Source organism: Pteronotus mesoamericanus, unplaced genomic scaffold, assembly GCF_021234165.1.
Source record: "Pteronotus mesoamericanus isolate MK-2021 breed Mesoamerican mustached bat unplaced genomic scaffold, CSHL_Meso_final contig_73, whole genome shotgun sequence".
In the NCBI taxonomy this organism is placed as follows: Eukaryota; Metazoa; Chordata; class Mammalia; order Chiroptera; family Mormoopidae; genus Pteronotus; species Pteronotus mesoamericanus.
Window position 1 is genome coordinate 17,200,817 of NW_026555245.1, and position 16,414 is coordinate 17,217,230.

A 16,414-nucleotide genomic window follows, 5' to 3' on the forward strand; every position below is an offset into this window, starting at 1 on the left:
ATGCTGAGGTATAATTAGAAAAGTCAACCTGGATTTCAAGGCAAAAGGTTGAGGCTGCAGATACAAATTCGTAATCTAAAGACCAAAAAAGGCATTTAAAACCACAGGAGTGGATGAGATCATGTGGGAGTGAATGGAGATAGAGATGTTTTAGGACTGAACCCTTAGGCACTACATAGCTGGAGGAGAACCTAGAAAAAGTATGTCTCATACGTAATGAGCAACCATCTCAGTTTGCTTGGTTCTGAGAGGCTTTCTGATACATGGACTTTCAGAAGCTGGGAAATACTAGGTCAATTGGTGGCCCTCCAACTGTAGAAAGTGTTTCAAGAAGGAGGGAGTGATTAACTGTGTCTAATACCATAGATAAACCAGGACTGAACAATGACCATTGAATTTGGCAGCATGATCTTGGGTAACTTTGATGAGACTCATGAACAGCCAAGTACATTTGAGAACCACCCTCTCTGGCAGTAAACATTCATGAGGATACAAAGCCAGTGCACATGAAGACATCATGCCTCTTTCCAGCCCTGTGCAGAGAGTCGTGAAGCCTCCCCAGGGCTATGTAACAAAGGACCCAAGTCCTTTGTAATTACCAGTGTGATTTGTGTCAAGTCACTTAACCTCTCTGTTTTTCAGTTTTCTTATTGTGAAATATTGTCCAGAATTGTTATTTTAATCTGTCAGTGTGCCATCTGCATACTACACTGTCCTAGGAGCTATCGGGATTAATTTTAAATAGATAGGGTTCTGGTGCTGTAGGAATTTTTTATCTTAGCCCCTTCTTTTTTAAAAAGTATTTTATGGTTTATGCTTTTGCAGTTATTTCGGTTTTCCCCCTTTTCCTCCCCTCCATTCGGCCTACCCCGAACTCCCACAGTCAATCCCCACACCCTGTTCATGTCCAACGGTCATTCGTATATGTTCTTTGACTAATCCATTCACCTTCATTCAACCAGTCCCCACCTCCCCCATCCCCTCTTAGCGCTGTCAGTCTGTTCCATGTTTCTATGCCTCTGGTTCTATTTTGCTTCTTAGTTTATTTTGTTCTTTAGACTTTACTTATAAGTGAGATCATGTGGTGTTTGTCTTTCACCGATTGGCTTATTTCACTTAGCATAATAGTCTCCAGTTCCACCCATGCTGTCACAAAAGGTGAGAATTCCCTCTTTTTTACTACTGCATAGTATTCCGTTGTGTAAATGTACCACAGCTTTTTTATCCACTTACCTATTGACGGGCACTTAGGTTGTCTCCAAATCTTAGCTATTGTAAATAATGCTGCTATGAACACAGAAGTGCATATATTCTTTTGAATTGGTGCTTCAGTATTTTTAGAATATATTCCCAGAAGTGGGGCTGCTGGGTCAAAAGGAAGTGTCATTTTTAATTTTTCGAGGAAACTACGTATTGTTTTCCATAGTAGCTGCACCAGTCTGCATTCCCACCAACAGTGCACTAGGGTTCCCTTTTCTCCACTTCCTCGCCAGCACTTGTTAGTTGATTTACTGATAGCCATTTGGGCAAGTGTGAGATGATATTTCATTGCGGGTTTTTAAAAATTTTTTATTCTAAAATCATGTTTATTCTATTACAGTTGTCTCAGTTTTTCCCCCTTTGCCCTCTCCCACTCATCCCACCCTGCTCCCCTCTCCCACAGTCAATTCCCACTCTGTTGTCCATGTCCATGGGTCATTCATACATGTTCTTTGTTTAGTCCCTTCTTCTTTCCACTGTTGTCCTCCTTCCCTATCCCCTCTGGTCACTTTCACTCTGCTCCATGTTTCCATGCTTGTGGTTTATTTTGTTCATGAGCTTATTTTGTTGAATAGATTCCACTTATAGGTAACATCATATGGTATTTGTCTTTCACTAACTGGCTTATTTCACTTAGCATAAAATTCTCCAGTTCTATCCATGTTGTAGCAAAAGGTAGGAGTTCCTTCTTTCTTTCTTCTTTTTTTAAATGCATATTTTATTTATTTATTTATTTAAAATGTCAAAATCCATGATAAAATATTAAAAAATTTAAATCAATTATAAAATCTCATCAATTAAAACAACATGACACCAGCATGGAAATAATCTGGTAGATCAATGAAATAAAATGAGCATTCTAGAAACAAATGTATGTATCTAACAATGTAATATATGATTAAATTGCTATTTCAAATCAATGGGGAAAATAAGGATTATTCAACAAATAAGGTACGTAGACCACTATTACTTGAAATAAAACAAATATAGAGCCCTATTTCACACATTATACAAAAAAATATTCAGGTGAGTTAAAAATCAATATGTGAAATCTAAGGAGTTTTAGGAGAAATACAAAATAATATTTTTCTTACCCTGAAGTAAAATATTAAAACCCAGAAGCTATAAAGTAAAATAGTGATAACATGACTATATTAAACATTTAAGACTGTATAGTAATATACATATAAAAAAGTTAAAGGACAAGTAATAGAATAGGAAAGTATTTGCAACACATATAACAAAGGGTTAATAGTTTTCTTAGGGAAAAAATTCTACAAACATTTAATCAAAAAATGGATAAAGAATACCAAAAAGTCACTTAAAGCTTTTTGAAAAATAATAGAAATAGGCAAAAAATATACAAAAACAAGTTTAGTTTCAACAAATAATAAAGTAATTAAATTAACAATCATTGTCACAATCAGATTAATGAATATTAAAAATATTAATATCAAGTATTGGCGACTGTGAAAGGAACTGAGTATTCACAGATTTTTTCTTCATCTTCTTAAAGCAGTCCCTTTAGCATATTTTGCAATGCTGGTTTGGTGGAGGTGTATTCTTTTAGCCTTCTTTTGTCTGAGAAACTCCTTATTTTGTCTTCCATTTTAATTGAGAGCTTTGCTGGGTAGAGCAGTCTAGTTACAGGCCTTTGCTTTTCATTACTTGGAGTACTTCTTGCTATTCCATGCTGGCTTGCAATGTTTCTGTTGAGAAGTCAGCTGCTAGTCATATTGGGGCTCCCTTATATGTTACTACCTCTTTCTCTGTTGCTTCCTTTAGGATTCTCTGTATTTGCTATTTGCCATTTTAATTATGATGTGTCTTGGAATAGGCGTTATTGGGTTCCTCTTGAATGGGACCCTCTGTGCTTCCTGGACTTGTGTGAATTTTTCTGTTCTCCAGTTAGGGAAGTTTTCCATCATGATTTTTCAGACAGGTTCTCTAGCCCTTGCTGCTCTTCTTCTCCTTCTGGTATCCCTATTATAGGGGTATTATTATGTTTCAGGTTGTCCTGCATTTCCCTCAACACCTCTTCATTCTTTTTGATTCTTTTTTCATTTTCTTGCTCTTTCTGGGAGCTTTTTTCTACCTTATTCTACAGCTTGCTTATTAATTCCTTTCCTTCATCTAGCCTGCTTTTGATTCCTTCTATTATGTCCTTCAGTTTAGAAATTGTATTCTTCATTTCCTCTTGCCTCTTATTGATAGTTTCTATATCCTTTTTCATGCTGATATAGTCTGCAGTAAGTTCCTCGTAGTTTCCCTGTAGTTTTTGGTAATTCTCTCTGAGCTTGCTGAGCTCATTGTGCTTCCTTAGAACTGTTGTTTTGAACTCAATATCTGATAGTTTACTTGCCTCTATTTCATTTAGTTCTCTTTCTGGGGATTCCTCTTTTCCCTTCGACTGGGGAGTGTTTCTTTGTGTTCCCATTATTTGTGAGACTCTTCTTTTCTGCTTCTGCTTCTTACGTTGATCTGTCTTGATTTCCTGACTGTGGTGTGAATTTCTATGGTAGGAGACTGCTGTTTTTTTTCTGGATCTGCCTCTGATGATGTCAGATGATGTCCCTGTCTGACCTTAGGCAGTCTGTTTGAGACTTCCAGCAATCTACCTTCTGGCTGTCTTCTTCAGCTGTTAATCTAGTCACTCTGTACTCAGCAGGCTGGCTTAGAGACACCACAGGGTGGGGCAGAGTCCTCCCTTGGGGTGGGGTTATTGGATTCTCTCCTGCTGCTGCCGCTCAGAGGAATGGTGTGCCTGAGTCACATGGTTGCTGCTGAATGGGGGAGGAGTCAGCACCAGGATCCTGCCAGCTACTCTCTCCATTCTCTCCCCAAAGCCTCCGTCCCCAGTCTCTCCTCAAGTGCCTCTAGACCACTATGTGCCCCCTTTAGCCAGGGATCTACTATCTGTGGCTGCCACTCTATACTCAGGTGTCAGGCTTTAGCACTGCCGGGCCAGGGCCGAGTCCCTCCAGGGGATCCCACCGGCTACTCTCTCAGTTCTCTCCCTCAAAGCCTTCTTCTCCTGTCTCCCCTCAGGCATCTCTAGCTTGCTCTGCCCCTGCCTTTGCTGGAGACCAGGGTAAGTGGCTGCAAATAAAAATTTATGCGTTGGCCATTTAAATGGCTCTTTGTGTCTCCAGCTGCCTGTCTCTGGCAGAGAGCAACCCTACCACTTTTTGCAGCTAGCTGTTATCTGTGTACTTTTTGGGCTCTGGTGCTGTAGGCTGGAAATCCCCAATTATAGTTTAGACTCCACTCTTCTCAGGGGGATCCCACTGGTTGTTTCAATATTCTCCTGGTGCTGCCATCCGTGGGCACCCTGCCCACCTTCTGGAGTCTCTACCACACTCCTTACCAGTGTGTGCTAAAGCTGATTCTTCTGTCTGTCCGAGGTTATAAGGTTCCTCTCTCGCTATTGTTCAGTTGTTTGTTCCAGTTGATTTCTCCACGATTTAGTTGTAATTCCAGATTCGTCCTGGGAGGAGGTCCATGTGACTTCCACTCACTCCTTTGCCATCTTGATTATCCTCATTGTGGTTATAATTTGTATCTTTCTGATGGCTAGTGATGTCGAGCATCTTTTCATATGTCAATGTACCATATGTATGTCCTCCTTGGAGAAGTGTCTATGCAGATCCTTTGCCCATTTTTTAATTGAATTGTTTGTCTTTCTCGTGTTGAGTCATATAAGTTCTTTATATACAGGGTCCTGCAGAAGTAATGCCTGCTCGAGTGTGGTTGGCAGGGTAATAACATAGGTGTGTTAATTATAGTTTTAATTTGAATATTTCACCTAAAATATCATATGGTGTGCTTGAGTGTGATATTGTTATGTTACAAAATTACATGCATAAGATTTTGTAATAAAAGATTTTGTAATAAAAAAGGGGCATTATTTGTGCCAAACTCTGAATTTTGGAAATTAAACCTATGATGTATCATTGGCAAATATATTCTCCCATATAATAGGTTCCCTTTTAATTTTCATAATGGTTTCTTTAATTGCGCAGGAGCTTTTTAATTGGATGTAGGCTCAATTGTTTATTTCTTTTCTTTGTTTCCCTTTCCCTGGGAGAAATACTGGCAAAAATACAGTGATGCAAGATAACTAAAATTTTACTACTTATGTTTTCCTCTAGGATTTTTATAGTATTGCAATTTATATTTAAGTCTTTTATCCATTTTGAGTTTATTCTGGTATAAGGTGTTAGTTGGTGTTCTAGTTTCATTTCTTTGCATGTATCATTCCATTATCCCAACACAGTTATTGACATGACTGTCTTTACTCCATTATATGCTCTTGCCTCCTTTGTCAAATATTAATTGACCATAAAGGTGTGGGCTTATTTCTGGGCTTTCTATTCTGTTCCATTGACCTCTGTGTCTGTTCTTATGCCAGCACCAGACTATTTTGATTACAGTAGCCTTATAGTATAGTTTGATATCAAGTATTGTGATCCCTCCAACTTTATTCTTCTTAAGATTGCTGAAGCTATTTGGTTATTGTTTGCTTTTTTTTTGATTCTCTTAAGTTTTTGGAATATTTGTTCTAGATATGTGAAATATGCCATTGGCATTTTAAAAGGGATTGTGTTGAATCTTATATTGCTTTGGGTAGCCTGAGCATTTTAATGATGTTAATTCTTCCAGTCCATGAACACAGTATATTCTTCCACTTTTTATTTTCCTCAGTTTCTTTTTTCAGTGTTCTATAGTTTTCCAAATACAGGTCTTTTACCACCTTTATTAAATTTATTCCTAGGTACTTTTTGTTGTTTTTATTGTTGCAATAGGAAATGGGGTTGTTTTCTTGGCTTCTCTTTCCAATAGTTCATTATTGGTGTATAGAAATGCCATTAGGTTCTGAGTATTGATTTTGTATCTGCTACTTAGCCAAATTCATTTATTAGGTCTAGTAGTTGTTTGGTAGATCCTATAGGGTTTTCTGTGTACAATATTATGTTGTCTGTGAATAATGATCTTGTTTTTGTTCCTTATTTTGTTCCTGGTCTTAAGGGAAATGATTTTAGTTTTTGCCTTTTTTGGTCCTGATCTTAGGGGAAATGATTTTAGTTTTTGTCCATTGAGTAGGATGTTGACTGTAGTAGTGTTGGGTTTTTTTTTGGTATATGACTTTTATTATGTTGAGGTATGCTCCCTCTGTTCCCACTTTGTTGAGTATTTTTGTCATAAATGGGTGCTGGATTTTATCAAATGCTTTTTCTATATCTATTGATATGATCATGTGATTTTTGTCTTTCATTTTGTTTATGTAATATATCACATTTATTTATTTGCAAATATGGTACCGACTTTGCATCCTTGGAATAAATCCTACTTGATCATGCTGTATGATCTTTTTAATGTATTGCTGGATCCAGTTTGCTAATATTTTGTTGAGGACTTTAGCATCTATGTCCATCAGCAATATTGACCTATAGTTTTCTTTCCTTGTGTTTTCATCTGGTATTAAAATTAGGATAATGCTGGCCTAGTAAAAAGAGCTTGGAAGTCTTCCCTCCTCTTGAATTTTTTGGAAAAATTTGAGAATAAGTGCTAGTTCTTCTTTGAATGATTGGTAAAATTTGCCTGTGAAGCCATCTGGTCTAGGACTTTTATTTGTTAGGAGTATTTTTTATTACTGCTTCAATTTCATTAGTTGTAATTGGTCTACTCAGGTTTTCTGCTTCTTCTTGATTCAGTTTTGAAAGAGCTGTATGTTTCTAAAAATTTATCCATTTTACCAGGTTATCCATTTTCTTGGCATATAGTTATCCATAGTATTTTCTTAGAATCCTTTGTATTTCTTTGGTGTCAGTTGTTATTTCTCTTCATTTCTTTTTTAATGTTTTTAAAAGATTTTATCTATTTCTTTTTAGACAAAGGGGAAGGGAAGGAGAAAGAGAGGAAGAGAAACATCAATGTGTGGTTACCTCTCATGTTCCCTCTATGGGGGGATGTGGCCTGCAACCCAGGCATGTGCCCTGACTGGTCACCGAACCAGCAATACTTTGGTTCACAGGCCAGCGCTCAATCCACTAAGCCACACCAGCCAGGGCATCCTCCTTCATTTCTGATTTTATTTATTTGGATCCTTTCTCTTTTTCTCTTGATGAGTCTAGTTAAAGGTTAATCAATTTTATTTTTCTTTTCAAAGAATTAGCTCCGGTATTCATTGACCTTTAGAAATTTTTTTTTTTTTTACGCTTTGTGTTATTTATTTCCACTCTGATCTTGATTATTTCCTTCCACTCACTCTGGTTCTTTGTTGTTGTTTTTCTAGTTCTTTTAGGTGTAGGGTCAGAGTGTTTATTTGAGATTTTTCTATCTTCTTGAGGTAGGCCTGTAATACTATGAACTTCTCTCTCAGGACTGCTTTTGCTGAGTCCCATAGGTTTTGGATTGTTCATTTTCATTTTTTTCCAGGTATTTTTTGATTTCTTCCTTGATGGCATTGATGACTCATTCATTATTTAATAGCGTGCTATTTAGCCAGTATGTATTTGAATGTTTTCAAATTGTTTTGTTGAGTGAGGCTGATTTCTAGTTTCATACCATTGTGATATGAGAAAAATGCTTGATATGATTTCAATGTTCTTGAATTTGTTGAGCCTTATTTTATGTCTTACCATTTGGTCTATTCTTGAGAATGAGCTGCATGCACTTAAGAAGAATGCATATTCTGCTTCTTTGGGATGAAGTGTGCTGTAAATATCAATTAAATGAATTAGATCTAATGTGTTATTTAAGGTCACTGTTTTCTCGTTGATTTTTTGTCTTAAAGATCTATCCATTGTTGACAGTGGGATGTTGCAATCCCCTGCAGTACTGTATTGCTATAGATCTCTTTCTTACAGTCCACCAATATTTTCTTTATATATTAACATATATGCTCCTATATTGGGTGCATATATGTTTACAAGGGTTAAATCCATCCTCTTGTTGGCTTGATTCCTTTGGTATTATGTAGTGACTTTCTTTATCTCTTGTTACGGCTATTGTTTTGAAGTCTATTTTGTCAGATGTAAGTAGTTCTATCCCTGCTTTATTTTCTCATCACCATTTCCATGGAATATTTTTTCTATCCCTTCACTTTCAGCTTGTGTAAATCTTTTGTTCTGGGGCGGGTCTCTTGTAGACAGCATATATATGGGTCATGTTTTCTTATCCCTTCACCTATCCTGTGTCTTTTGATTGGCACATTTAATCCATCTACATTTAAGGTTATTATTGATAGGTACTTATTCATTGCCATTTTTTGCTTTATACCTATGTTCCTTTTTCTCTCTGTTTCTTTAAATTCTTAAACAGTCCCTTTAGCATCTCTTGCAATTCTTGTTTTGTGTTAATAAACTCCTTAATCCTTTTTTTTTTCTGGAAAGCTCTTTATTTCATCTTCAATTTTAAATGATAGCTTTGCTGGATAAAGTAGTCTTTTTCGGTTGCAGCTCCTTGCTTTTCACCACTTGGAATACTTCATGTCAATCCCTTCTGGCTGAAGTGTTTCTGTTGAGAAATCAGCTGATAGCCTTATTGAAACTCCCTTGTAGGTAACTAATTCTCTCTTGCTGCCTTTAAGATTCTCTCTTTGTCTTTAAACTTTGCCATTTTAATTATGATGTGTCTTGGTGTGAGTCTCTTTGGGTTCATCTTTATTGGGACTCTCTGTGCTTCCTGAGCTTATGTGATTTTTTCCTTGGCCAGGTTAGGGAAGTATTTTGTCATTTCTTCAAACAAGTTTTCTATCCCTTGCTCACTTTATTCTCCTTCTGGTATCCCTATGATGTAAATTTTCTTATGTTTTGTGTTCTCCCAAAGTTCCTTTAAACTATCCTTATTATTTTTGTCTTTTTTAATTTTGTTGCTCTGATTGGGTATTTTGTTCTACCTTGTCTTCCAAATGGTTGATTCGATCCTCTGCTTCATCTAGCCTACCTTTACTTCCTTCTAGTATATTCTTCCTTTCATATATTGTATTCTTCATTTCCAACTGATTCTTATTTATAGTTTCTATGTCTTTTTTCATGCTGATGGCATTCCCACTGAGTTCCTTGTAGTTCTCACTAAGTTCCTTGAGCATCCTTATAACCATTATTTTGAACTGTATGTCTGATAAATTGCTCACCTCAGTTTTATTTAGTTCTTTTCCAGGGGATTCCTTCTTTGCTTTCATTTGGGGATTGTTTCTTTGTCTTCCCATTTTAGCTGTCTCTTTGTGTTTGTTTCTATGTATTAGATAGATTTGCTTTGGCTCCCTGTCTTTGTCAGGTGGCTTTGTGTGGTAGGAGTCCTGTGGGACTCAGCAGTGCAGTCTCCATGATCTCCTGAGCTGGATGTTCCAGGAAGGTCTCTTATGCAGGTTGTGTGGGCATTCCTGTTGTATCTGGTTCTTGATTATTGTTGGTCTGTTCATTGGCGGGATTTCCCCTCTGGCTAGCTGACTGAGAGGCTCAACCCCCATCACATCTTGTACACTGTTGCACAGGTGCTGATAGAACAAAATGAAACAACACACACACACGAAAAAACAGAACCAAAGCAAGCAAAAACAACAACGACAGCAACAGTAAAATCAATGACAAAAGGGCAAAGCATAATAAAAGTGCAAAGAGAAATAGAATGGTAAAAGAAGAAAAAGATTATAAGATGACCAAAGGAAAGAAAAATGATTATGAGAGGAGAGAAGGAAGAGAACAATAAGAGTAAGGACTATAAAGAGGAAAATAGCAAAAAAGAACAAAGAATGAGAAAGGATAAAAAAAATAAGAAAAGGGAAGAAGTAGGAAAAGTGAAGTAAGAAAAACAAAGAGTAAAATAAGAAATATGAAAGAAAAATAGAGAAAAAAGATTAATAGAAGAAAAAGAAAAAATAATAAGGCTATGAAAAAGAAAAATAATGAAAATAATGAAAAAGAACAAGGTGGAATTCATCTCAGCAGAGTTTAGTGCTTGCTTGCTGGTTCTGCCTTTGGATATGTCTCTGCAGTTGTCTGAGGCTGGTGTAAGCTAAAGTCAGATGCTGTCCCTGTCTAGCCCTCGGCAGTCTGGTCAAACCTACAAATGATCCACAATTTGTGACTACCTTCCCCAGGCTTGTCTGTGCCTGGGATGGGCCATGCTGCTCTTCAAGGCTGGCTTTTACCAACACGGGGAGAACCAGTAAACATCCCAAGTCACTGCAGGGTCTGCTTCCCCCTGCCTCTGCCAGCCAGCCTGTTATCAGTCTTAGTTTAGTCACTGATCTGACTGTTTTTTAAAGGGCTTCTGGCAGAATCAACAGGGTGGGAACCCTGGATCTCTGCTGGGAGGTGCCAGTCAGACTTCAGGGAAGTTGGTGGGTGAGCTCCCCTGACCGCAAGCCACGTGTTTGAGTCTGTCCTGGATTATTTCCCTGAACTTGGCAGTGCAGAGCCCCTAGTAGGAAAGCAGGTGAGGTCCAGAGCCCAGAGTCTGGTTCTGCCAGAAACCAGGTGGTGTTTCTATGGCTCTTCCATGAGTGTGAATGTAGGAATTTTCAGTTTCAGATAAAACTGAATCCTACCCCATGTCTGGAGAACCAGCCTTCAGTGTGCGTTAGGGGACAAAGAATAGCTCAAACTCCCTTAAATAGCTGTAAATAATTTAAACTTTTAGGGTGTTTAAAATCTTTTTGTGCATTTCTAGTATTCTGTTAACCAGGCCTCTGAAAAAAAAGTAGCTAGAAAGAAAGACTGCACAAGCCTGCACTGGAAAAGTGTTGAAAATTGCTTCAGGGCAGTGACTGTGTCCCCTCAGCCTCGTGCAGGACTGCCATAGGACCCCCATGAGTATTTGTTGAATTAATGAAAGTAGGTGTATTAGCCCAGGTTCAACCAGAGCAGTGGAGCCAATAGGAGAGGCATATGTGTGTGTTAAAAAATTGAATACAAGGAACTGGCCTACTCACAGTGGCAACTGGCCAGGTCCCCAGGACAGTCAGGAAGGCAAGATCAAAAGCAAGGTGGAACTCCAGAGCCTGAGCTGAACCTCCAGAAGGCCTTTACCTGCTTTGAAAAGGTATCCAATTGATATAGACCACCCGGGATAATCTCCCTTTTGATTAACTTAAAGCCAACTGATTAGGGACTTTAATTATTTTGGTAATATCTCTTCATAGGAGTACCTATATTAATGTTTGGTTGTATCAGTAGAAGGTATGTGTGTGCTACAAAACAGCTGCAGCCTCCCTCCTGTCCTCTATCGCTAGCAAGAGAAAATTCTTGTAGCTCACCCCATCTGGAAACATACTAGGAAGGGGATTCTTGGGAATGTAGTTCAGCCTGGCCAAATTGACACGTCACAAAGCTACCACAGTAGATAAAGCCTGATTTAGGATAATTTGTGTACTTAATGTTTTCATTTTTAGATGATTTTATTGTGATTATTTGGGTTTTTTCTTATTTTAACAAATGATAGACATGATGTGATAATTCATGGTAGAAGGTAACTTTGAAATTACTTTGGATTATACTATTTAAACTAGTCTTGGATCTCCACTGACTAGGCGATAGCTCAATAGCGGGGAAAAAACAAGTTAGTCAATTTTCATATCTGGCTTGTAGGCCCCCAAGAATGGAAATCCTGCCTCAGGGAGTGACCTTAGAACACCGTCCTACCCCGTTACCAAACTTCAGTCCCCACTGAAATGTAATACCACTGTAGCACTCTCCAATATTTATTTTCTCCCTTTGCTTATCACTACATAGGCATACTGTGTGTATTTGTATGTATGTGTTGATTGCCTCATGATAAATCCTACTCTTGAGATTAAGACTTCAAATCATTTAGAGAGCAGAAATCTCATTTGGTTCCCAGTTATTTCAATTTGCCAGAGAAACGACTTGCACGTAGACCTTGTTAACAGTAGTTGGGCTTTCCACTCACTTGCCAAGGGCAGGGCTAGTTTACATCACATTTAGAATGAACAGCTTCCTCCTTTGTTAGTTTCACTAGAGAAGGGTAGAGGAGACTATTAAATGCCAGCTTCTGGTAGCACTAGAACCATACTCAATAATTCTGTCAGTACAGTTTGTGTTTATAGTCTATTCAGTCCTGAAACATTCAGACCTCAAGAGTTTATGACTTTATGATCAATTATGTATATTGCACTTGGCTCATTGCCACACAATTAGTATTCAGTGATGATACTGTGTTTTTGATCATAGCTTTCCCCTTCTAAGATAGTGATTGATGTGTGAGAATGTAACACATTTCACCATCCCATGATTGTTGACTAAAGATCCATGGAAAGATGCATGAGAGTAGTTTCCTGTACTCTTGGGTGTCCCTACTGCCCAACTCAGTGGCTTGTGCTCAGTAGAAGCTCAGCAAATAATTGCTGAATGAGGGAGTCAGCCACGCTTTCCCCTCGGTTCTTACAGACAACGGGAGCTGCTATCAGCCAGGTTTTTCATCATATGTGGCTTTGAATTTCAGGGCCATGACAAGTACAATACTTTGGTGGAAACTGAATTTTTTTTCTCTTTGATGATTTCACACAAATGCCATTTCTCTGTAGGAGCTTCTGCTTACTAGTTATTAGTGCAAGAGTCACACTGCTTCAAATTGTGCTTCAGTATAATTTTTAAGTATATATTTCTGGTGCCTCTGCTTGAGTAATTGATATCCTTCATATTAAATTTACTTTTAGTATCAATTTACTTATTTATTGCTATTATTTAGAACAGCCAGTCTCATGAGAAGCTCAGAGTGGACTTGTGGGTAGTAGTGAATGTATATTTTTGACTGACTTCCAAACACATTTACTATTGCCTTGTGTTTTAATTATTTCTGGAAATACAGATTTCTTGAAAAGCCCACAGGAGAAGACAATTATAGTAGTTGAGATCATGAGCCTGCCCAGGTTTGAATTCCAGATGGACTACTTCCGAGCTCTATAAACACGAGCAAATTATTAACTCTCTAGCCTTCAGTGTCTTCATCTGTAAAACGGGATTAATAAAAGTTTGTACTTTATAAAGTTCTAGTGAGAATTAAATGGGATAATGTATATAATGACCTAGTTCAATTTTTTAACACATAATAAGTACTCAATAATTATTAGTTCAATGGGTATAAACTTTACAATAATAAGGTTGCATGTGCAGAAAAACCAGTTTCCTTCCTTTCAAAAGCTTCATTTCAGTTCCTGATTCCGAACTCTCTGTACTTGGTTGTGGTGAAGAGTGAGAAAGTTCACTTTCCCTATTGAGGTGGGCCTGCAGTAGATTTTTTGTTGCTGCGTGCAGAGATGGTGCCAGTTGTTCCCTCTGGTCCCTGTCACTTCATTTTCAGAGGCAACCTATGAGGAGAGGTTATGGTCCTCTCCTTAGCTGACCTCCAAAGCCCCTTCTAGTTAGAAGCAAGGGAAACTTCCTTGGCTTCTGTCACACCACATGGGAGCCAGGGAACACTAGGGAGAGTGTCTTTGCTCTGTCCTACTGAACTGTATCTGTTGCCTTCTTTTCTGCCCCTCTTGCCCCTGCTGGCACTGTCCTCCAGCTTCAAGAATATCAGACAAAAAGGAGGGCTACTCTTTGCTCAATCTCAGCTTTTTCCTCATTCCCCAACATGTCACTCATGTCTCCCCCACCCCCAGGGACAGGAGGGGTAGGGAGAGACAAGACAAGACACATTTACATTCTCTCATCTTGTTTCCTTTTGCCTCTTCAATAGTACTTTGTTCATCTTCTCCAGCTTGGAGCTTATACATCTAGTCTGGTGCGCAGTTTCAGGGCAATGAAAACCAGTTTTATTAGCACTTCCTTTGGGTCTGTCCCTGTTTCATATCAAGGCAGCACAAGTCAAGAACCTGAGGTGTTTGTTTTGTTGGTCTACGATGCGGGGGAGCAGAGGAGAGAACAGTACCTCCTTGGGCTGATGACTCCAAATAGCCTGCCATAAATGAACACCACAGAGCTGCTGGTGTTATTATTATTACACAAATTAACTAATCTGAGTGATTCCTTTACTCCTTTAAGGCAGTGGTTCCTAAGTCTTTGTACTTCACAGACAAGAAAAAAAAATTTGTTGAAATTGCCAACTTTTTAATTTATCAACTAGAGAAAATTATTTTTTGAATTACCATTCACTTCTATCACTTCTTTTATCCTCTCCATTGTGGAAAGACATAATTGAAGAGCAAACAAACATACAAACAAACAAACAAACAAAACTCCATCCTTTTAAAGTGAGTATTTATTTTAGCCATATGAAACTTCAGCCAATTGCCCTTAGTTTGCTCATTCAAATGCAGTCAGAGAAAGTACCTCTCTGACCAGCCCCAGTCAGCCCAGTCAGCAGAGTCTGGGGATCACTGTCTTGGAGTGCCTCAGTCACTAAGTCTGGTTCACTGTGGGCTGTGGTTTTGAAAGAACTGCTTTCAAGAGTCAACATATAAGGTAACTCAGGCCAAGGGAAACATCATGCCTAAATAGTCAAAGAAATGTTGAGTTTGCCTGAATTTCTCAAAAATTGATTCTACTCACTACTTCACTGTATTTGGGTAAACATGGCCTCAGAGAGCTTTTGCAGGAAAAATTATAAAAATTTAGCAAAGCCTTATGATCTCATTTTGGATCTCCTCAGGATTTCTCATCAAGATACAATTAAGCAGAGAAAAATTCTGCCTTGGGGTATGATTTGAAGTGCTCATCGTGTTCTGACTCGACTTTCCTGCTGCGTTTCTTTTGCCTATTACTGCTCTGTGTTTGACAGCTCCTCTCAAGACGGCTGCACTGAGCTGTGCACTACGAGTGAGGCACTTACCGAGTGGAAAGGGAGGGCGAGGCAAACACCCAGTGACGCCTTAGTCCTTTTACCTGAAAACCTCCTTTCAGGTAACCTCCTCTTTCTTTTCCCTATCCCTGCAGCCTCAGTTTTATGAACCAGTGGAGCCGGTGGACTTTGAAGGACTTCTGATGACACACCTCAACAGTCTGGATGTGGAGCTTGCCCAGGAGCTGGGAGACTTCACGGAAGACAACTTGGAGGTGGTATTCACGCCAAAAGAATGTCGGACTTCGCAGCCATCTCTGCCAGAGGAAGGGTAAATTATTTTTCTTAAACTGTAATGGTATTGTGACTGTCATGCCTGTTCTTGGTAAGGGGACATGCCCTAATTCTGGACTTTAAAACAAAACCCCAAAATTACTTAGCTCTATTCAGACGTGCAGGATGACTACTAGGATGCAATGAGCTACAGGTAGACAGTGTTTGAATTGGTTTGACCAGAGACTTTGAAAAGCCATGTGGGAAGTAAACCAGTTAATGGGGTGCAATAGGACAAAACAGAATCCTCACTAAAAAGTGAAGAGTGCAGGATTTGGAGTCAGGCTGCCTGGGTGTCAGCTGAGTGACCTTGGGTGAGTTATGTGACCTCATGAAGCCTTAGTTCCTCCATTTGTAAATATGTCAAGATTTTTCATAAAAATCATTTTTTTAAATGCCTTCTTTCAGAAGCATTTTAATTGGTTTATGATTGGACTAAGTTACACACATAAGTTGAATCCCTGTTTATTGAGCATCTACTAGGTGCTGAGCACTGGAATAAAAAGATGAATAAGGCAAAGTCCCTTCCTCTCAAGAAATTTTTGTCAAGTGGAAAAACAATGGAGAAAGCGCTTTAGAGTGAGTATATGAATAGTTGTTTAGGGCTTCAATTTCCACAATGGATTAGTCTATGTGTTTATAGGTACAGGCATTAGCCTCCTGGTTTGAAACAATAGAGTTATATCTAAATGAAACTCTTGTTGCTTCTGCAGTATAAAAAGTAATGCATAAAGATTTAGGATGAACTTTTATTTACATTAATTTTCAAACAAAGTTAAGATTCACATCCTCCTGGACATTTTCAACCTTCTCATCTTCCCCTCAAAAAAGTCCCAGAAAGGAGATCATGAAACAAGGCCCCTATCCTCATTACTCTGGGCTATTCTAGTTTTAGTTTATATTTCATTTAATCACAGGTTAAGGAGGTTGGATGACAGTAAGATGGTATTTTTGACCCTTTGCTCTGTTGTTGAGGCAGTTCTCATTCACACAGGAGAGCTGACCACATGATCAGCTCTTAACGTTTTGAAAATACTTCAACAAAATACTTTGTAATCCTTGGGAAGCATTTTTC

General features: G+C 38.4%; 1 protein-coding gene across 1 annotated transcript in view; it reads left to right on the top strand.

Moving 5' to 3' along the window:
• DOCK8 (dedicator of cytokinesis 8) overlaps positions 1–16,414 on the top strand; it is a 209,465-nt gene that overhangs the window by 46,995 nt on the left and 146,056 nt on the right. The window contains exon 3 of the mRNA XM_054583056.1: positions 15,162–15,337. Coding sequence (XP_054439031.1) covers positions 15,162–15,337 — 176 coding nt within the window. The remainder of the gene's footprint in view (positions 1–15,161; positions 15,338–16,414) is intronic.